This window comes from Hesperophylax consimilis, chromosome 15, assembly GCF_061612785.1.
Source record: "Hesperophylax consimilis isolate HC1 chromosome 15, BYU_Hcon_1.0, whole genome shotgun sequence".
Classification (NCBI taxonomy): domain Eukaryota; kingdom Metazoa; phylum Arthropoda; class Insecta; order Trichoptera; family Limnephilidae; genus Hesperophylax; species Hesperophylax consimilis.
Window position 1 is genome coordinate 23,085,731 of NC_142850.1, and position 23,350 is coordinate 23,109,080.

Below are 23,350 nucleotides of genomic sequence, written 5' to 3' on the forward strand. Positions count from 1 at the left end.
AGTCTATAGCAATTGGACATTCTATTATGCTTAGAGTAAATAAGAGTTGTTTAATTACAAAATTGAAATGTACACTATATCTTATGGTACTTTTATTGCAAAAACTAAAAAAAGCCATTGATTTCAGTGTGTCATACGTGTCCAGAACCATACCAGAATTTTCAATAAAATTCATATTTACGTAAATGAGACCAATGAAGTTATTTTTTTCAATGATGAATATTGCCGGTATAAATAGCCAAATAATTCACAAAGCCAATACTGAACACTTGATGCTACGCCGACAGTACTTGAAGGAGATTGCGATGGTCCTGGTTAAGCCATATATGACCGTAAGGTGTTTTGTAGACACCTTAATATTCTCCGGGGAATCGAATTGCTTGCTTTGTTCCTATAGAACAAGCATCATCTTCAAAAAACGAAGGCAAATGCAGTATATGTCCATCAAAGAAAAATAGGTGCACGAAAAAAGGGTGTTACAGATACTCAAAATTGCTGTGCACTTAACATTGCACATACTTATGTGAAGACTGTTTCGCCAAAGCATATCCTGTAGATTTAGAAAATATTTAATTTTGTTATTTTTTTCCATTTTTATAAATATTATAGAATATTTTTTTTTTTTTTTCTTTATTCATAAAAATATATTTGGATACAGGTTTTTTACATGCTTTTCAACTACCACACTAGACACATGTCCGTATTATGGATAATAATGTAGGATAACTTAAAAAAGTAAATTAAAATATTAAATTTTATGAAGTCGACTGAAAACCAAAGATCCTTTAACAGAGTTCAATAAATATGTTGATTTGTTATTCTTTATTTGTGTTTTACTTAAATCCTGATAAAATAAATTAATTAAATTGCACTTATTCTACTTAAAATTGTCTACGAAAACGAGCGGCAAAATGCTCCCCACGCGTCCACTAACGTTTTACGGAAAGACGCGCCCACTCTAGGGTTAACTGAACAAATAAGCAGGTATTTTTTGCCTTTTCATAAGATGTACATATTGTTATAACTTAATAAAAATTGTTTACATGAAAATAATGATTTACTATTTGTAGGTACTTAGGATATAAAACCAAATATAGGTTGGTACAAAAAAAAATCACGAAAAAACAATTGCATTTTATAATAAGAGTAGCCCAATAAATGACTACAACCCTTAAATGCATGATTTATTAATTTTTCTGGAAAAAAAATATTTTGTAGATATTTACATGCATATGCAAGGAAATATGAAGAATTTATTTTATTTGTAATTTTTTAATGATATTTGATTAAAAAAAATTGTTGCAGGTTTACAACACCATGTATTTAATACAAATTAATATGAACAATTTACGTATGAAAAAAAAATAAAAAACCTAAAAAAATTTCTCAAAACTAATAAGTGTACCGGAAAAATACGAGTTATTACATATAAGTATTGTATTATTGTATCTACTTACCTAAGAAAATCAAAATAATAACAGCAAAACAAAACTGTAATTCTAACCTCCAACCAATTTTCGAGAATCTTCACTTTGTTAAAGAAAAAGTGACATTTGACAAAAAATTTTGAAAAAAAAGGTGATGCCACTCGATAAAATATATTACCGTGAACTTGATAATTCTAAAACGGCATGCATTAAGTATACACCAAAGAGTTAAAGGTGGTTTGAACGGTATGTTGCAGTTTTGCAACAGTATGCATTTAAGGGTTAAACGCAGAGTAGTGTACAACGAACTGAACACCTTTACGTTGACGAATGTCGGCGGACGGCGAAGGCTACCGAATTACCACAATATAGATATCTATCAGTGTCCACTTGGTTTTTCGGAAGTATTCATGAGTAGGTACTAAAAAGGGATTAGGAAGAGAAGGGGCATTTTTTAAACTTGGTAGTTTGGGCGACGTTCTAGGAAAAGGGCTGTAGGAACATTTAGGATTTAAATTTAGGAGGAAAGAGAAGAAAATTACCTATCAGGCACAACATTGTTTGAAAATAAAGGTAGTTCAGAGGAGAAGGAGGTGGGAAAGAGGAAGGTGGGCTGGGGGGATGTACCTGACTATTCAGATCTGGTCAACAAACACGAAAGAAAGCCAAACGCTAAAGAACTAAGCGCAAAAACAGACAGCCGCGGATAGTGACTTTGTAGCGTATTTATACAGGGTGTTACTTTAACCAGTGATTCCTGACAATTTGGAGTAAAAAAATGTGAATGATATTTCGGAATCCTCATGATTTGGATCGTTTTAATGGATTTCCTTAATTAACGAATCTAGAGTTGTATTCCGAGAATGAAACATTTTGCGCACTTGATCTTCAAAACCAGAGGAACTGCAGTGTCTACGTCCGTTTTCGAAAAACTCTGCGTAAAGCCCTGGCAACGCCGGGGACTTCTAATAGTTTAATATAATAATAGCAAGCCAGAATGTACTTTCGAGATTCATTTCTTGTGAACATGGCACTAATAAAATCATTGTTCATTTGAACTTAGGTTTACTTGGAATTTTTTTTTTTAACTTTCAAACGAAATATCAATTATCAGTTAAAATGATAAGATGTTCAATCTAAGCTCATAAAAATAATTGCTAACCCACAATAAATTCGTAACAAGAACACTAAACAGCTGGTCGATGGTGAAAAAATAAAAGTGAAAAGAATTTTCATACACATCGAGTAACACGCGACGGCAAAAACTCTGTCAACCACTTTCTTTTGTATAATCCGTTGATTAGAGCGGTGTGCAATTTCTGATCAACGTATACCAGTGGTTCCCAAACTGGTTCCCACGGACCTCCAGAGATCGTCGTGACCGCTGACGGGGTTCATGGCAAAATAAATTTAATTTAGGGATCTGTGGACAACGCTAGGAAGTACGCGAAAGGTTTATTAAAAGTAAAATAATTGTGACCCGTTTTCATCATTATTAACCCCTCAGACTATTTTTTTCGGTTTCGCGAACAAACTTTTTTTTTATTTTTATTTTTTTTATTTTTTATTATCAATATAAAGTTTTTTTACAGGTTTTTTTTTCGAAGTCTGTCTCACTAGGATAAACCTGTGTCGAGACAGACGTATTTGATACATGAATTAATGTTTACATATTTTTTGATACATAAAATATTTCATTACATTAAATGACATTGTGAAAAAGATACAAAATAATAAATAATAATAATAAATGATAAATTTGTTAATCAGCATCTAGTTGGAGTACATACTTATGTAGGGATTTTTATAAAATTTTTGATCATGGATCTGTCTTGGCTGATGATCCAAGACTTGATGTCTGTTTTATATTTCAAAAAAAATTCGTTCAGTCTAATGGCTAGTGGGAGAGCATTATATAGCCTTGTTGCAAAATATCTAAAATTTCTCTGGCCAAAAGTTGCTTTAGCGAAAGGGATTTGTAAGAAATTATGTCCTTTGGTTCTAGTATCACGAGCAGTTTGGATATTGTCAAAAGTAGTTTTGTGTTTGAAGAGGTATGTTAGTATGTTTTTAGCATAAAGTTGCCTAATGTCCATAACACAGATTTTCCTAAAGATTTCATCCGAACTGCTTGTGATTGGTAGTTTGAGGATAATCTTTATTATAAGTTTCTGAGCTTTAGATATTGGATCAATGGCGGCAGCGTTTGCTCCTCCCCATGCTATGATACCATATTCTATTAAAGATTGACAAAGTGCATAGTAGATTGTTTTGAGCTGGCTTAGGTTGAGAAAGTTGCGAGTTTGTCTAAAAAAGTAAATGAATTTTCTAAGTTTGTTTGCTGTAGTGGTCATATGTTGTTTCCACTTTAAATTGCTGTCAAAAATAATACTTAAGTATTTAATTTTAGTTACCTGTTCTAAATAAGGGCAATCACATATTATCGTATTTGTCAGGTTGCAAGCACATATTTTAATTTGATTTTCTGGGTTTCTTAAGGAAGGATTAATACTAAATTCAATGTATTTAGTTTTGGTCACATTCATTGTTAGTGTATTATTGTTTAACCATCTTTTAACCACAGTTATGCCCCTGTTAGATTTTATGTATACATCATTCCAATTGCTTGATTTGAAGAGGAGAATCGTATCATCAGCGAAACTTACAATGTTGGCATCTATTTGAAGATTACATAATTCATTTATGTATATTAAGAACAGGGTAGGACCTAAAACACTTCCTTGAGGCACGCCGTAGCTAATTGGTAATTGATTGCTATTGCAGTTGTTGATTTTCACACTTTGCTTTCGGTTTGACAGGTAATCGCTAATAACCCTTAGTTCAATTGTGCTCATGGTTTCACGTAAATCGTTGTTTCCCTTACTGTCATAGTACGAAATACCATCTGTGTAAGAAAGAGAAAGAACCACGATTTATATTCAAATCAAGAACTTAACTACATAAGAATTAATATGTGCACCTCTATAAAGAAAACCGAAGGTTCCGACCTCAATTTGAGAAAAGTTATGAAATTTTGTGCATGTTTTATAAATTATTTTCACACAAAAAAAACAGTTTATTATAAAACAGTTGTCTTATAAAATGTGTATATTTTTTTGTTATCTGTAATTTTAGTTCGGTAAGTTTGTTGGCAATCACGTACACACGTGGATATAAACGCATTTCTCTGAAATCGGATGACATTACAGCAGTTCATATATGAAATAAATATCGGTCCTACCCGATCGGCATTTGGCTCGGTTGGTAAAGTTATCGACTCCAGTTCCAGGGTAGGAAGGTTCAATACTCAGTCAAGCCCGTTTTAACACATTTAAACATAGATGTATTATAGGAAAAAACCTTATTTTTTATTTATTTATAGAGCGGAGTTCCCGTGAGCATGCAGTTCTCAGTTACATGCAGTTCCCGTGAGCACTTAGGCCATAGGCCCATTGTGCTATCTCTCATTTTACCTCATCCTTTTAACAGTCACCCGGTCCCTTTTATAAAGTTCACCAGGGTTGTCATTGGATGTGTGGCTACGTCTTCTGGTTCCACAATGTGTCTTCCCAGGTCTCATCTCTCCTCTCCAATCCCCTTTCGTTCCGTGAAAGCCCCACAAGGGAAGAGTTCACGGAGGTGGCCTCATCTTTTCTCTCCACTCCTTTTTGATTCCCTAAAGGTCCCACGAGGGAAGAGGGTCTCACTTCTCCTCTTCACTCCTCCTTGGTTCCCCGAAGGCCCTACGGGGAAGAGTCTGCTCCCCGTTGGTTCCATTTTAACGGATTTACTTTTCTATGCTTTATTTACAAACATTTGTGGTATTTCACTTGTTAGTTAGTGGGCAGGTTTTTGGTATGAGAAGGGGACCATGGCACAATAAGTTTGAGAACTACTGACACAGACCGTTCGTATCTTAATCTAAGTGGCAGATTAAACGAGAATCAAATACCATTAATCTAGATCTGGTGGAACTGGTGTGCCGGATTTGAGAATTTTACAATTTGAATCCCATCTTCTGGTATCCGGGATAACCCGAAATAAATTAGTACGTTCATTAAAAATTTGAGACGGTAGTTGCTGTAGAATCATTATATTATTTTTAAGATTGCAACAAGTTCCCTTTAGAGATATATGAATGTTTCACCAATGCCAGATTCTGTATCTGAATATGTTAAAATGTATACTGATTCAATCCATGTTTTTTTAATAATCGTCAGCTAACTCTATACGTAAATATCAACCAACTTAACGACAACTTAAAGAATAAGAAATATATAGCACAACTCGGAAGTATTCCGAAAATTGAGACTAACAAGCAAGGTTAAGAGATGTAACCCGTTCAAGTGGAGAGTCGCGAAATCCATTGTTTTGGATAGGACGCGTCAGGAACGGTTGCCAATTAGTGTGTTGTGTTTGCGTTGTTTGTGTTAAAGCGCTAGTGTGTTTTAAATTGTTAGTTGTTTTAGTTTGTGGCCAACATACTGGCTATATTAGTTTGAGGTTAATGTAAAAAAAGCTAGCACTGGCAAATGCTAGTGCCTATGCAATGCATTACCACTGTCTTTCTTGTTGTTCTGTTTGTTGAGGTGCGGCTTGTCCGAGGACGGCTTGCTGAGGGCTGGCGGCTCCTCCGTGGTGGTGGTGGTGGGTGGCTCCGTCTGCTTGGACGGGGGCGGGGAAGGCCTTCGGGTGCTAGTCTCGTTGCCTGCAACAACAAGGGTTATGAGTATCCTTGCAAATGTATTCTGGTTTAGGGATATATATTATGCTGAGTGTACAGATTATATTATTATGAGGTTTCAGGAATGTGCATGATAATAAGAATTCAGAATGTGGTTTAATATATTTGTACACGTATTCAGGGTGTATCAGCAAGTACTCGGAGGTATTTATCAAGCGATCTCTGAACATATTTGTAGTAAAAAATGTAGATGTCATTTCTCTTTCTCACGCGTCGCAAGGAATCACGTGATACGTGCTCTGTCTCGTCTGAACGGGCTGCTGGAATGGGACGGAGTTCGTATCACGTGACCTGCTAGTCTGACCCAGTGGCGACGTGTGATGATATTTTTTTGATGTTTTTTATTTGAACAAAAAATCATCTCTGTCATCAAAATGTCATACACCTTTTTACTCTAAATGAGGAGAAGAAATTGGGGAGAGAAGGCGATGGATAAGAGAAAGGTTCAGGAGGAAGCACCTGACTATTTCTGAATAGTCGAATGTCATGAAAAATCACTAATGCCTTTTAAAGCAACAATTTTTCAATTTTAAATGACCACCGTTCAGCAGGGTTATACCGAGAGTATATACCTCAGATCGCAGGTGTATGTAATTCTCTTAAAAAACCAGACAAATCGCAGGTGTCGGTCATGGACTTTAATTTTTTTTAATTGCTGAAGAGGGAGTTACAGCGCGCGCAATACATATTGCTGACCGTAGAATATTATTATAACGTATTGATTAGGTACCTGGTGCAGAGTCCACGCAGCACTTCATGTTGGGGTTGGGACACTGCACGTCTTCCAGGACATCGTAGCAGATGAGGGTGGCCAGCGCGTGCACGCACATGCCCGGGCAGTCCTTTGAGTCCAGCGTGGAGTCCAAGGTGTCCAGGAGACCTATACAAATAGATGGTTAACTTCAATTTTATTGTTATTAGAGTCTGGGAGACCTGTCTATGCAAATATGACGAGCTGTATTTTTTAAGGTCGTTTGCGTTTTCAAGAGTTTTAGTCGAAAATTAAGGGGGTAGAAGGTACGTACCGGAAAATATGGTACTAATTTATGACAAACGCTGCATTAAGAGTTGTGTGTGGTTTGGAAATGAATTTGAAAATAAACCTTATAATCACAACTTCTCCAATTAAAGTTTTATTCGGAAAATCTCAGTTCAAATATTGTTTGTTCCCTAATTTTCGATTGTTCAAAAAAGTAATATTTTTTTAAACATTAGCATCCACCTACTCGTAGTGCTAGTTTGGGTACTAAATATTTACTTTGTGTTTGTGATATAAACCCTTAGTTTTGTATTTATATCCAGAGGAGCAGGAGAATTAAATCCTTAGTTTTTTGTTTGTGTACGGAAAAAAACCTTTTGATTTTGTGTTTGTGTCCATAGAATTAAACCCTTTGTTTTGTGTTTGTGTACAAAGAAGGAACCCCTTTAGTTTTGTGTTTGTTTCTAAAGAAGGAACTCATTTTGGTTTGTGTCTAGAAAAAAAATCTTAGTTTTGTCTTTGTGTCAAGAAAAGAAGTTTTAGTTTTGTATTAGAGTCCACAGAAGTAAACCCGTAGTTTTGGGTTTGTGTACAGAGAAGAAACCCCTTTAGTTTGTGTTTGAATACATAGAAGTAAACCCTTCATTTTGTATTTGTATGCGGAGAAGAAACCCCTTTAGTTTTATGTTAGAGTCCATAGAAGTAAACCCTTAATTTTGGGTTTCTGTACAGGGAAGAAACACCATTAGTTTTGTGTTTGTGTCCATAGAAGAAAACCCTTATTGTTTGCATTCTTTAGTAGGTGTTATATGGCTCAGAGGTAAACTATCATCACACTGCACCTAATTTGTCTTGAATGTTTTATTAAAAAAAATTATGTGTCATGGGATTATCATTATTTAGTATAATATAGGGCATCCAATATCTGTAGCCTTCCTGTGGGAAACTCCCTATTTCTGCTTCAGAGACAGGAATATTTTGAAATAAACTATGAACTATTGTTGGCACTTATGTAAGGAGAATCATCCAATCTTTGTAACTGTGACATGCGATTCTATACCTCCAGACCAAAAGTGGACACACCATAGTGTACCGAGGTTTATTTCCTTTTCCGTTGATGATGGACTTGTCATAGTATACCACTATGTAGAATTGAACATCCGGATGCGGAATATACCAAAAAGTTTAAATACCTAAAATGTGGACATGCGATAATTGATAATTAGTTTACCTCCGAGTAACAGATGTGTGATTTACTAGCTATACCCCGCCGTTGCTGCAGCTCAGTCTGTCTGTGCAGATTGATAGAGAAATTGATAGTTGCTTTTACTTCCAACGGATGGAGGTGTATTTAAAAAAAGCATTTTTTTACCTGTCACAGGTGACATCCATATAACATAGGTTTATAAAAAACACAACTATTCGAATGCAACATTGATAAAATTTCAAATCAATCGGTGAATAACTCGGAAATTTAAGATTTTGAACAAACGAACATTTACATTTTTATTTGTATAGCTAGTAAACATCAACTTTTCTCCACTTTCTATAAATATAATATGCAAGTATTATATATTTAAACCTTTCGGAAGAAATTATCTAAATGATAGTAAAAATCCTATCAAAATCCGTTTCGTAGTTTAAAAGAACTAAGCGCACAAACAGGCAGACGCGGAAAACGACTTTATTTTATACTATTTGGAGATAAATATTGTACCCGATGAGAATCCAATCGAACATTATCCATAAAAAAGCAGACCCAGCTGCTCTGAACCGTCTAAAGCCAATTAGACTGTCGCATGCACGTGGGGAATAGAGAAGAGGAAAATTGGGAAGATCCTGGCTAATCATATTTGGTAACCAAACACTGCTAAAGCTATTTCAAGCAACGTTTCGATCCTGAATGGTAGTCTTTTACTTGGACGATTCTAAACGTATCTACCACAAACGGATTGTGATATAATACAATTTTATCAATTAAAATGTACTTGCATACGCCAGGGTTTGAACCCGCAACGTCTGGATTCGTAGTTAAGGATCGTAAACACTCAACAACCGAGGCTGTCACTTCCTACCTTACAAAAGTTGATGCATAACACAAGAGCATACGAACGTAAAAGCAATTGCGAGAAAAACCTTTCTACTAGTATCACACGTGTAACTAGCAACTGCTTACAACAGATTTAAATACTAGAACATCATTTATACTTCGTAACTTGCTGTATGTTACTGCGGTATATGGGTGAATGGACTTTTATTGCAGAAATACGCTTTTATGGGGTGATGTCTTCGGCAGCTTCCGCAATAAATATCCCATGTAACACGTTGATCATCCGCCGACTTCTTAATGGCTTTTTAATGGGGTTGAGTTCAGTTTTTATGGTTTTGTGTTATTTTAAACTAGTTAAAAACATTGTTGAAGTCAAATACGATCTGTTTTTGAAGGAGAAACAAATGTCGCCCTTAAAAACAAGTGGACGGGCAGGACATCTATGCCAGATAACAGATCTTTAACTTTAACATCTATTCTTCAAATGGTTTTCTTATTTTAATTATATTTAGGACTTAAGAAAATAGAAACACGGAAAATGGGCTATAAATCGCTATTAGTAAGAACCTGCACACAACCTGGCAACATCGTCCACGCGATTGAATTAATAATAACATTAGAAGTGCCTTTCATGCAAATTGGAATGGAAACAAAAGCTCTATTTAGCACAATAGCACTTACACTCGTCTGACATCGTAGATTTTCACCCCAAGAACACAGTTTTGCATTGGAAACTTAAGCCTCGATTAGGTAAATATTTTGATCACGAAAGACGCCCATAAGGCACTTCTTGTGCTATACTTTATTCTGTTGTTCATCCATTCTACCCTAAATCGCATCTACGTACGACAATGCCGCCGCATCTTTGTTTCTATCTACACATCAAATCATCACTTTCATTGGCTCTGCCGCTTTGATAGTCAGTGCAGTTTGGTCGTAGCTTTGTGACAGTCGTTTCCATACCATATCTCCCTTTGCTTCTATCATCTACGAGGATAACACATCTATAATTTTATATTAAATATTCGCTCAATACCGGATGAATGATTATCATTTAGTATTCAGGATACAGCACAGAAAGTAGTTAGACCAACGTTCGACTGGTATTAAACGTGTATCATACTTTGGTATGTCACTTTCCCCTTCATTATTAAAAGAAAACATGAATCATTGTTTAACACATCACTTAATATACCTATGGGTAAAGACAACAGACAAAGCCACACCTGGAGTTTGTCATATTTGTTGAAGATCTCGATATCAACTTTTGTAATCTCTCAAAGTTGATAAATCTATAGCTTACTCGGTATGGCTAACCTAAGAAGCACTTGTTACGATTAATGAGGTTTATGTATTTGGGCTAGGCGGATTTCCTGGGATAAGAAAGAATCAAACATTATTCCAATGAGTAACAGATATAAACCACGTCAGGAGTTTGTCACACTTGAAGTAAATTTCTCCACGTATTTTATCTTCTCTCCAATAGTACATATATTATACTACCCGCACGCCGGATGAATCACCTTAGCTGTGACGCTAGTCTGTGCATCACTAACTTTATACTATGAATTATTTGTAATTATTGAAGAAGAGTATTTATAATATTAAAAAATCTAAATGAAACATGAAACAGAATAAGACATAGAAGGTTTACGGTCGCAACTGTGGATAAATACCGGACTGGGACAATACTCTAATCACTAAGCTATTCAAATTATTTTCCAAAATGTTTTTCGATCCATATCTCAATTTAAAAATAATTAACATTCTAAATTAATTCCCTTTTTTGTGGGCTGATATCTTCAAATGATTACAAAGTTCTATCCGAATATATTTGTAACCTAGACAGTTATTTGGGAGACCTATATACTTTTCTACTCTAAAATGAATAGTCAATTTATTGGAATAACGTTTGAAGGTAAGACAGATGTTGAGATTTCGATTAAAATTAGTGACCATTACCTTTTTATTTTCTGTGTCTTGTTCTGTTTCATGTTTGGTTTAGATTTATTAATATTATATTCATCTTCAATGAGGATGAGATATTAGGTTCATCGATGTATTTTATTTTTATTTTATTTTATTTATTTGAGGAACATAAACAGTCTTAGTAATACAATATACATAAGAGGATAACAAAAAAACAGACCAATTATTAATGTTCACAGATATATATTCAGAAACATAAAACTAACCTGTAAACGATAAACCTATAATATGCCTACCATAAACAGCAATAAATAAAAGTGATTATAACTATACTTAAATAGACTTGGGTTGGAACGGGAAAGGGGAGGAGAGGGATAAGGAAAAGTTGCCACGCAAGTAATATTAAAATATTAGGTACAATCAATTTAACAGTCGTTAATATGAGTTAGAATGTGATACAATGAAATTCTGTAGTGATAGTAACTAGCAGTGAATATGTCAGCACGAGTGTCTATATTTGCAAATTTATTATTATAGTGGTTACACGTCCTTTGCATAAATTCATTTTGGTTGGAATTGGTATTGCATCTATCAATGTAGAAAAGGGTATTTTGTCTGCTATATCGAATTGGCGCATGGAAATTTATTTTATTTAATTTATGTATATAACCTTCAACAGTTATTCCGTAAAATGGAATATTAATATGGTTTATTTGGGCAAAGCTGATTTCCTGGGAGAAGAAAGAATCAAATAATACCCCAATCAGTAGAAGCTAGTTTGGGGAGACCCTTCGACCTCTCCAGTTGGTCTCTCATGACACACTTATCTCTAGATTCCTACCCAAACATCATACCTTTTACCTTCCCAGAACATCCTCTCCTTCCTATCTTTAATCCCAGATGACATTGGCCCCGAGGAAAATTATTTGCCCTAGTGCCTCCTGTGTGTGTTTAATGTAAAACAAAATTAAAAAAACCTAAAGATAAAAGAAAGAGTCTCACCTGGAGTTTGTCATACTTGGCGTACATAGTACCTCCATATTATAGTTTAAATCTCCCCAGTAGTAGGTACCTACCTACACTTTTTTTTGGGTTGCGGATTTCCTGGGACAAGAAAGAATCAATGGCCTATTGATTTGGGAGTCACCTGTCGTAAATGAACAAAAACTTTCGTAAGGTTGGCAGTATCCGGAACGTGAACCAGAAAATATAATTTCACACGTAGGGTAATAATTTTCACTATTTCTGCAAATCAATATTTATACTATATATACTTGTCTAATGCAGATAATAGAAACAAAGGGAGATGTCATGGAAGCATACGTTCAACTGTACTATTATCAAAGCAGCTTTGCATTGAAAGTGATACGTTTGGTGTGCAGGTAGAAAAAACTCAGGACGCCGCTGTGCGTAGATGATATTTGTAGTAGTATGTGTGAAGATGTTAGCGACACTTGTGCGCGCGTTTTAATACTAATAAGAAATGTCCTATCTCGCTTGTTACTTTTATCTGTGCGTACAACCGTATGTGATTAGCGCGTATTAGCAGAGTTAGTAGGAATTAGAATTATTTTTTTTCCTTGTTAAAAAAGGTCATTTGATGATTTCAAAGAAATACTAATGGGAACAAACTCAATTAACAAAAATGAAAAAATAAAAACTTTTTGTAGAAAGCCGTTTTACGTGAAATAAAATTATCACTTCGGGTTTTTTGCAACAAGTTAGGTTAGGTTAGCACAAAGCACACATCTTTATTAAATATATATACCTATATTTGCGGCTGGCTAATTGAAGTTTTTTTTAACATATTTATAGTCCAGATGTCGGATTGGCAGACACCGTTCACGTCTCTGGGTATGTAATAACAATTAATACTTAGATTAATAGATTTATTACAGCAAGGATTATTTAATTAATCGCGGCGCGAAAGGAGTAAGTTATTTTGATTAGAGCGTTAAAACGTAGCGCGTAGTATACTCACTGAGTACCTTCCCGCTGTCGCTTATATAAGGTGCCAATACGATTCATGTTGCACCTCAGAACGTTCCCGAACATTCTAGTTGCTGTGGCTACAAACATTGCCACCCGTAACGCTGAGCAACGGCCGAAATTTCCAGTATATTCTATGACGGCCTAGGTACCTTAGCGCTTGGCACTGTGTACTAAGTAGTACTTGACACCATCCGACTCGAGTAGTGGCGTACCGCTACAGATATATCTTCACAAACTTTTACCAAAATCGGGTATTACAAGGCATATGCCGGTTTTTCGGTATCCAGAGAATTCACTTTCCATTGCATCTCGAATACAAACGCAAATCTCAGTTTTTTAAGTGAAATTTTGCATTCCTAACCCTAAAACTCCTTAACCCTAGGCACTGGGTCCAATCGGTTCATTGGTAAAATTGGGTAAGTACATTAATATTTCGGTTCCATGGTAACTCAACACAATGACAATTCAACACACCTTCGACCTCCATGTTTGAGGGGTAAGGCTCTTTACTGGCAAGCTGGAGGTCGCGGGTTCAAACCCTGGTATGCGCAAGTAAATTTTATTTGATTAATTTGTGATATTTCACAAATTACTCGTTAAAGAAAATACATAGTATATTTGCAGCACGTTCCACAGTTTAAGATACTCTCAGTAACGCCCTGGTGTAAGACCTCCATTCAGAATTTAAATGTTGCTTGAAATGGCTTTGGCCGTGTTTGGTGACCAGATCTGAATAGCCAGGTACTTCCCTACCTTACTCCTCCCCATCTCCTTCTCAGCCCACTACCTTCAGCCCAACAACATACCAAAATCGGGGATGCCACAGTCTCACTGGCTCCAGAAGGTTGGGAGCAAGTGGGACTCTTGTGTAGTTGCAAATTAAAAAAAAAAGATAAAAAATCTTTAAAATGTGATATAATGATGATGATATACGATTAAAAGCGATGGAAAAAAAACTAATCTATACCTACGAAACCTATTTAACCTACTGTTTGTTTCATCACTTTTCATAACTTTATATCACTTTTAAAAGGTGTGTTGAATTGTAAATGTTGGGGTTTTGAAGAGTTATCCGGTCACCTTATATTATTATTTCTCATTATAACCGGTGGATATTTGGCATTATTCGAACGAAGATATTTTCGAACGTCTAATAAATTCAATATCGACGTGCGGTGTGTAATTAACCCGCACCGCGCCGAGTGAAAAAAACTGCCTAAAATGTGTCAATAAACTTTCAATTCTTTGCAATTAATCATTAATTAATTTTAATTTAGATTCGTCGTCACTACAGTATTGGTGAAATGGTTTTCACTTTAGTGATCGTCAGTACGGAGAAAGTCCCAGTATGAAACAATTCTTAACAGTATTCAACACACGATCTTCGACAAACGAAGATTCATTGCACGTGCACCGGCCTGCATCTCTTTGACCGTTCATTTGTGCACTACGCAAGTTTTCCACAGGGGAGAGTCAGTGTATATATTTCATTACATTCAGACTGGTGCTAACGTCCCGCATGGATGGGAAAAATGCTAGAAAGTAATTGGAGACGGAATAGTACACTAAAATTTGTCAAAACAATAAACTAGCCAACAGCCAAGGGAATGATATTGGCCACACTTTTCTGCGCTCGGTTTCATACTAATAATGGTTTATGAACCATCTCCCTTGTTTCTCCTGGCTCCTGATTCCTGATTCGAGTCCGGGCATGCGCAAGTAAATGTTATTTGATTAATTTGTGTTGTTTCACAATTAATTAGTTAGGTAAGTAATTGACTCTCAATATCCGAAATGCTTTTTTGAGAATTTTCAATGCCGATTGGAATGCTTTTTTGCTTGAAATGGAATAAGCCGTGTTTGGTGACCAAATTTGAAGAGCCAGGTACTTCCTAATCTTCCACTTCCCACCTCTTTCTTCTCCCCGTAACCTTCAGCCTTACAAAATATCCCAATAACGGATGCTGTAGTCTCGTTGGCTCCAGATGGTTGTTTGCTATGGATAACCTGCGAACCAACGAAATTTATAACTGCTTATAGCTCGGCTGAAGATTCTTTTGAATAGATAACACAATTTCACATAATCTAACCCCGTAATATAATGTATTTATTGTCATTCCAGTATGTGGGTCAGAGGGTCATTGCCAATTCACACATTGCACATTTCCTTGCAGTGTTTTGGCAAGGTGAACATTAACTCCCATGGCTTGTGTAATGTGCGACAACATTTTGACCAACGTCTGTACAGAATAATTTGACACTGAACTCAGCTGGAACACAGTTTTCTTACTGTATGTTAATATTACATCGCCCAGTACCTACAATCTTTTATTCATTACACGAAAGGGAATTCCTGATGGTGAGACCTGGGAAGACCCATTGTGGAACCAGAAGATAGCCACATATCCAATGACAACCCTGGTGAACTTTATTAATGAGACCGGGTGACTGTTAAAGGAATGAGGTCAAATGGGAGATAGCACAATGGGCCTATGGCCTAAGTGCTCACAGGAACTATATGTAAACTGTCTCCACTCTATAAATAAATAAATAAATGTTCCTGATGGTAATGCTATTTAAGGACGGCATCTTCTGTCACAACTAATTTTGACTCATCAAATGTTCCGATTTTCAGTATTTTCGATAGTGCAAGTCTAACTCATTAAAAATACTAATTTCGGTAATAACTCTGTCTATCTGTAACATCGGTTCAAGAAACTCTTCTTAAGTGTGATCGTTTTCAAAATTGGAGTATAGTATAGATAGTTTATCGCTTGTATGAATTCTCCAGACTCCTGATCCAATTTTCCATGTTTAAATAAATATTCATATCTATAATTTAATATTTTTGACAGAAAATTAGTTAGTTAGTTAGGTTAGTGGCCATTTTCAAAACTGGAACTGATTTGTCGAGAATTTAGACAATCCTTGATTTTTCACGCTTCTGCGCTACTAAGTTTAGTAAATAAACCCACTTTAAACAATATAAATAGTTTTAAACAATTTAAATATGATCAAAATAGATTTTTTTTATAGATGTAGAGCATAACAGATTCAACAAACAAAGTGATATAGTGACAGGATAAAACCTCAACTATAAAGCAGAAAACATTTTTAGCGTAAACTACAGCGGCGGCTTCTGGAAATACCCACAAACCCCGATACTAAACAAAGAAACGTTAAGTGTTCTCTTAAACCTTCTTAATTTTTCCAAAAGTTACTCAATGCAAAAAGTATTTTGGTCATGAGAATCTTTCATCAAATCCAACACAAAAAGCATTAGTGACAGATACATACACTCCTGATTATCTAACACGGTCGATCAAGGTTTTATCGATAATCTCGGTAGTTTGTCAACGTTTCCGAGCATGATTAGGTGTTCTCACGTTATTCAACGTGAACTGTTGTTTTTTTTTTACTTTAACCATCTGCAGTCGAGCTCGAGAACAGCGAATGTTATAAATCCTTTATCGATCGACCATGCTACATACACTGGCGTAATCTATGCTCTCTCGAAGATTCATGAACGACAGCGCAGACTTTGATACCCTCAAGCGGCAGACTACAGACTAGCTTATTACAGACTATCATACACAAATAGTAAAATGGATAATAATACTAGCCGTGAGAATCTAAAACGTAATGTTTGATGCCCTCGAGCGGCAGACATGACAATAATATTGGCCGTGAACACCAACTACAATAAAGTATATTGCGACAATCGTGATATATGATTTCTGAAGGCAACATGAATGACAACGCTGATTTGATGCCCTTCGGCGGCAGACTCTTGCGTAACGATGTAGGTCAATAAACTGCGGGACCGTGTCGGATGTCAGTGATGCTGCAGAAGTAAAACGTACGGTGTACGCTTCGCGCCGTATGCAGCCAGACGTCTGTATACGTAAAGAAAGTTCGCACGTTGCTCCAGATTTTTATGTGCCACAAATGACCATCGGAAGACCGCAGATACTTTGAAAGTTGCTAAGAAACTGAAATGGGAACTTCCAGGCACAACCAGAAGGTCACAACGAAATGAACAGACAGAAAAATTATAGACAGATTATTTTGAAAGGAATCTCTATAGTACATATTTGTTGAGTGTTGAGTACCTGTAGTATTGTAGTCTTAATTCAAAAGCTCTCTGGTAAAATAGCTGTTTTGCAGATGATATCTTAGTATAAGTGTGGGCGATATCAACATTATATTGACGGTCAGTCAGAGAACCAAAATATACAAAAGTCGATACTTTAATGTAAAAACTTTCAAGTATTTTGATAAAATCATCATCGTCACAAATTATGTGTTACTTTAGACTTATATCAAGCATTTAACGAATGAAAAATTTACTAATGGTATTACAGAGATGGTCAGAAAGACACAGTAATACACCTTTATTACAACTCATCCCTTTCAATATGGAAGGGGTCCGTAGACTAGAAGGGATCCAAATGATAATCTAGTCTCCTTCAACGGAAGCAATCTTCCGAACAGGCCTTCCATTGATATGCTAGGTGTAACTATAAGTGACCAGCTCAGGTACGGGGGCTCCATCGAAGCCAGAGTAAAGTTGGCCTCTCAGAAGCTGGGCGTACTGTACAGGGCCCGCAGATACTTTAATAGTACACAACTGCTGACCCTGTACAAATCGCAAGTGCGCCCTACAGTCGAATTTGGCAGCCATCTCTGGTCCGGAGCCCCTAAATACCTGAAAAAAACCCTTGACTCTGTGCAAAAACGGGCGGTCCGTTTGATAGATTACCCAATCTTAACAGACGGACTGCAATCTTTAGAGCACGGGCGTCAGGTATGTATGCTGTCCTTGTTCTATCGGTATTACAATGAAAGATGCTCTGAGGAACTAGCGTCATTGATCCCTTCGGCACCGGTGCGTAGTCGGGATACACGCCAAACGCGCGCCCAACATTTGTACACAGTTGACATTTGTCACATGAGAACGGGTCGCTTCTACGATTCGTTCTTAAGTGTTCACTCCTTCACTCTTCCATGTTCACTCCTTCCTCTCCACAAAAAGACCCTCCACACAGCATCCCCAGAGATGACACAGGCCCTGAGGGAGATTATTTTCTTCAGGGCCTCCTGTGTGGAATTAATATTAAAAAAAAGACTTTCAACTAATAATATATTAACTTCTCTTCTTCAATCAACACTCAAGTAATTCTGGATATTATTCACCATTGTCCAGAAAGCGTAGACTGGTCAATTTGGGAGGTGTTGTGGGTTCCGCCGCCCCGGGAACCATTTTTTGGAAAACCAAAATGACATAGGTCACCCAAAGTGCCCTAAGTCACCAAACGTAGCGAATGTTTGGTGACTTACCATGGGTACCCGGGTTTATGGGTTGAGGTTTGTATTGGTCTTGGCGGCGGATACGTTTACCCACCTACTGCGTGGCATGAGATTTACTGCCTTTAGATTTACCCTTTGGTCTCTCCAGCCAGAATCTCTCGACCCATCGTCTTGCATCGCAGTGGGAGGGTTAGATTCATACGTCACTCCTGGCCACATTGACCCCCAGATTCCTACCTACCCCTCATTCCTATTTCCTTCCCAGATCTTCATCTTCTTTCTCTCCTTCCTTTCCTTAAAAAATCCCTTCTCACATCATCCCCAAAGATGACATAGGCCCTGAGGGAAATTATTTTCCTTAGGGCCTCCTGTGTGGAGCTAATGTTAAAAATAACTCAAGTCACAAGATTTTTTTTGTATTGGTATGAGTCTAAATGATTTTTCCCTCTAACTAAAGAACCGCAAAAATATACTAATTATTGTTATTCTTAGCGAGGTATCGACTTGACCAAACTTGACGAAGTTCATGCGATTCCATTATAAAACCAGTCCTCCTAGCACAAAAGGCAATTTTGAAATTTAAATTTTGAGTTCATATCAGAACCCCTACAGACTATGTTTTTAATACCATGAATTTAATATCTCTGAAACAATTATATTCAAAAGATATTTTAATTGATGCATTAAAAAAAACCAGGACTTGACACACACACTCCATCATCAACTCGAGTCGATTCACAAGATCCTCATTACAACATACATTTCACCAACCTACAACTAAAACGACTTACTTACAAGAAAGATTTCTCTATAAAACTATTTAATATCCTCCGTCTTGCAGTAAAAACCTTTAAAAAAATAACCGACTTCAAAATAAGTATTAAGATATGGATTATGTACACGGGAAAGAAGAGTATAAATAAAATTTTGCAACCTAACAAAGATTAAGGTTATTTTTTTCCACTATATATTTTTCTTATATAATGTTATGTTTTTCTTTTATTATTTCGCTTTATAATTCACGCCTTGTTACATTTTGACACACTTACCAAAATCATAATATCTTAAAAAAATTAGCATGACCAAAATTAAAGTTGACTTTAATTTTGGTCAATATATTTAATAAATTTATAATCCAGACAAATAAATGTAAAATGTGACCTTAGAACAGGGTACCCCAATAAGGTCACATTCTTTTCAAGAGTTGTAAAAAATATTTTAAAAAATATATCACAACAAAATATCACTTATTCTATTTTCTTATGATTATCTATGTCATTTGTCTTTGCTTTCATATACCATCCTATATTTTCTGGTACTTGATTTGTAAATTAGACATAAGTAAATGTTGCTACTCAATTAATAAAAAACATAAATTTGAGCACCCGAAAAGGTAAAAAAAACATAACCAACCATTGCATTCAAGGGACTTGATAGCCAACGAACTCAAACACTCAGAAGTTTTACAAAACCAACGAGTGTTTTTATTGAAGTTGTCATCAAGAAGAACATAATTAAAAAATAAATAAATAAAAAAATACAAATACGAGTAGGTACGTAAACAAAGGAAAATATTTTAAAAAGAGCTTATTGTTACAGAAGATATTTTGACAATTTGAGAGTTAGCAAAGGAAGAATAAGTAATGTAACACTTAGTGGTAAGTTGTATCTAACGATAGAAATCGCCTACTTACTAATTAAACGTGTTTTAAATTTTACAAACTGATAAACGCTTGTGTAAAATTTAAAATATATTTATTAATATGGCCCAAGTTTAGTATTACCGGAACACATATCACGTTAAGAAGAGCGAAAGCGCGGCCTTTTTCATTAAAAACTTTAATATGGATTTGAGGTCAACATATTTAACCAAAACTCTTTTTTTAATCAAAGGATCACGGAGCTCGGATCACGGATATGTGCTACTTTATTTATTTGCGTTTCAAATTATTACCATTTTTCACCTCAACCAATTAACAAAATGCACATTGAATTAAAAGTAGATATCATGATGAATGCCAAACTAAAATATTGTTTAATTAGTTTAGGTAAAGGAGATTTAGATAACTACTGAAAGATTACGTGGTATCTACTGAAAAGGTCAAAAAGATTAACGGAAAACCCAAATTGCAAAACAAATGTAATGAATTTACCTTTAAAGAAAAATCACTTTTTTGCTGTGGTTATGGTAGCCAAAAATCGAGTTTATGATTTCTTGGAAACAACTTGCAAACTCTTTGTCTTCGATGTGGAAGATTCGCTGGCCCAGGTAGTATTTTTTACTGAATAATAAACGGTCTTTGACTTTAGGCTTGGGATTTATGAAAAACCCCGCACTCTTGACCTCTGACCCAAAAACCACACTCGAGTATTATCGACTGGACACTAGGAGTAGTGTCTTGTAACTTGCATCCATAACAAAATCAATTAAAGAGACCACCATGGCAGGGTGTAAGCTTTCTTATCGTTTGGCTTAGCTAAGTTTAGTGAAAAGATTTGAAGAGCTTTCCTCTCCTTTTTTGGTTCCACTCCTTCATTTTTGTCTGCATCATCATAGATCTTCTGTTAACGGCAGTTGTAACTTGGATATTAATAAAATATAACTATTAGTTATTAGTTAACTATTGGTTATTAGTTAACTATCGGTTATTAGTTAACTATTAGTTATTAGTTAACTATTAGCTATTAGTTAACTATTAGTTATTAGTTAACTATTAGTTATTAGTTAACTATTAGTTATTAGTTAACTATTAGCTATTAGTTAACTATTAGTTATTAGTTAACTATTAGTTATTAGTTAACTATTAGTTATTAGTTAACTATTAGTTAACTATTAGTTATTAGTTAAATATTAGTTATTAGTAACGTATCGTGTTAATATTTTTCAACGGCATCATGCAAATCAAAATATTATTTTTTCTAATTAAAGGTGGCATTCCCAACATGTTCAAAGGATTATATGGCTAATGCTGATGAAAGGGTGGCATTCCCAAAACGTTCAAATGATTATATAGCTAAATCTGATGAAAGGGTGGCATTTCGAACATTTTCAAAGGATTATATAGCTAAAGCTGATGAAAGGGTGGCATTTCGAACATTTTCAAAGGATTATATAGCTAAAGCTGATGAAAGGGTTGCATTTCGAACATGTACAAAGGATTATATAGCTAAAGCTGATGTAAGGGTGGCATTCCCAACATTTTCAAGGGATTATATAGCTAAAGCTGATGAAAGGGTGGCATTTCGAACATGTACAAAGGATTATATAGCTAAAGCTGATGTAAGGGTGGCATTTCCAACATTTTCAAAGGATTATATAGCTAAAGCTGATGAAAGGGTTGCATTCCAACATGTTCAAAGGATTATATAGCTAAAACTTATGAAAAGGTGGCATTCCCAACATGTTCACAGAATTATATAGCTAAAACTAAAGGCCTGCAATCTGCATGACAGTTCAAGGCCTTTCCCACTGCCCTCAATGCGGAAAATTCTTACAGACACTAATAATTGCGCTCACGACCCTTGTCAAGATCCACCATTGCTCTTTTTGGTTTCTCTCAAAAGATATGACAAAACAATCCAACCATATTGCGTTTCAAGCGAGTAAATCTAAAGAGAATTTATTTATTTCGCTTTATGTTCAGTGTAAATTCCACAAAACAGTGAAAAATTAGGAATGGGCAGACTTGCAATCTAAAATATCGCTGAAAACTGCCGTTTTCATATTCCGTTCTTTACACCAACAATAAAACAAAACGAGCTCATTTTTCACTTATTAAATAAATTATTCACTAATTGTAAAAAGCATTCACTTTGTGGCTCATCATAATTTACAATAAAAAACACAAAAATTTGTAAAATATTCACTATTTAATTTTTGGGGAGTTTGATGTACTAATGTTAAGAAAGTATAAAAAATGTGAGCAATTTATACCTACACACAAATACGGGCATTATCATTTCGACTGGCTTTCTGAAGTTTCAACGATTAAAACTAAGGTACTAATGAATAACTATGAAATCGACTATAAAACGTCAAAAAAAACTGGAATCTTACAGGGTCGGTAGGTAGATCCTCCCCTGAAAATGACACATTACTAGGAATGATATCTGCCCACATTTAGCAACGATGATGGCCTATCTATCCGATAGGCACTAGGATATGAATAAATTAATAAGTTTTACAAAACCTATGCATACAGACTATAGTAACATACCTCAATAATATTAATAACTAAGCTAAGCATAATACTATTCTTCCGCATTGAATTTCCATATAACCATTAGCAAACTTTTATTTCCTGATTACTGATCTACTAAACTATTATGTTTGTAAAAGCCCGTATGGGCATAGAATGTAAATATATAAAATTAAATAAATAAATGCATAAAAATTAAAAATTAAAATCGTGAAATACCGGATTCCCGCAGGGTCTGTAGGTTGATCCTCCCCTGAAAGTGGCATATTACTAGGAATGATGTCTTCTTACATTCAGCAACGATTATGGCCAATCTTCGATACGCACCAGGATATGAATATATCAATACGTTAAAAAAAACCTGATGCATACAAAAAAAAACAATCGGGAAAAACCGGAATCCCACAAGGTCCATAGGTTGGTCCTCCCCTGAAAGTGACATTTTACTAGGAATGGTGTCCGTCTTCATTCAGAAAACTGCGTGTGATGCTCCGTCGCTTCTCACACTTCCTATATATTATAATTTATTATTGTTTGACTTCATACGGCCTAAATAGTTCTCCACCTAACTGTAGCCTATTACCTACATATTACGTAAACCGTCTTGGTCTAGTGACACCGACACGTATACTGTTACGGTGCTGAAGAATGGTCCATCAATTTGCACCTTATCTCTTGTCTACTTCACAATGGTTAGATCTAATTTTATATGACATCTCG

General features: G+C 35.5%; 1 protein-coding gene across 1 annotated transcript in view; it reads right to left on the reverse strand.

Moving 5' to 3' along the window:
• Positions 1-23,350, reverse strand: part of mas (trypsin-like serine protease domain-containing protein masquerade) — a 45,595-nt gene that overhangs the window by 16,399 nt on the left and 5,846 nt on the right. The window contains exons 2-3 of the mRNA XM_089640592.1: positions 6,902-7,051; positions 5,986-6,135 (exon numbers count right to left, since the gene is read on the reverse strand). Of these exons, the coding sequence (XP_089496718.1) occupies positions 5,986-6,135; positions 6,902-7,051 (300 nt within the window). The remainder of the gene's footprint in view (positions 1-5,985; positions 6,136-6,901; positions 7,052-23,350) is intronic.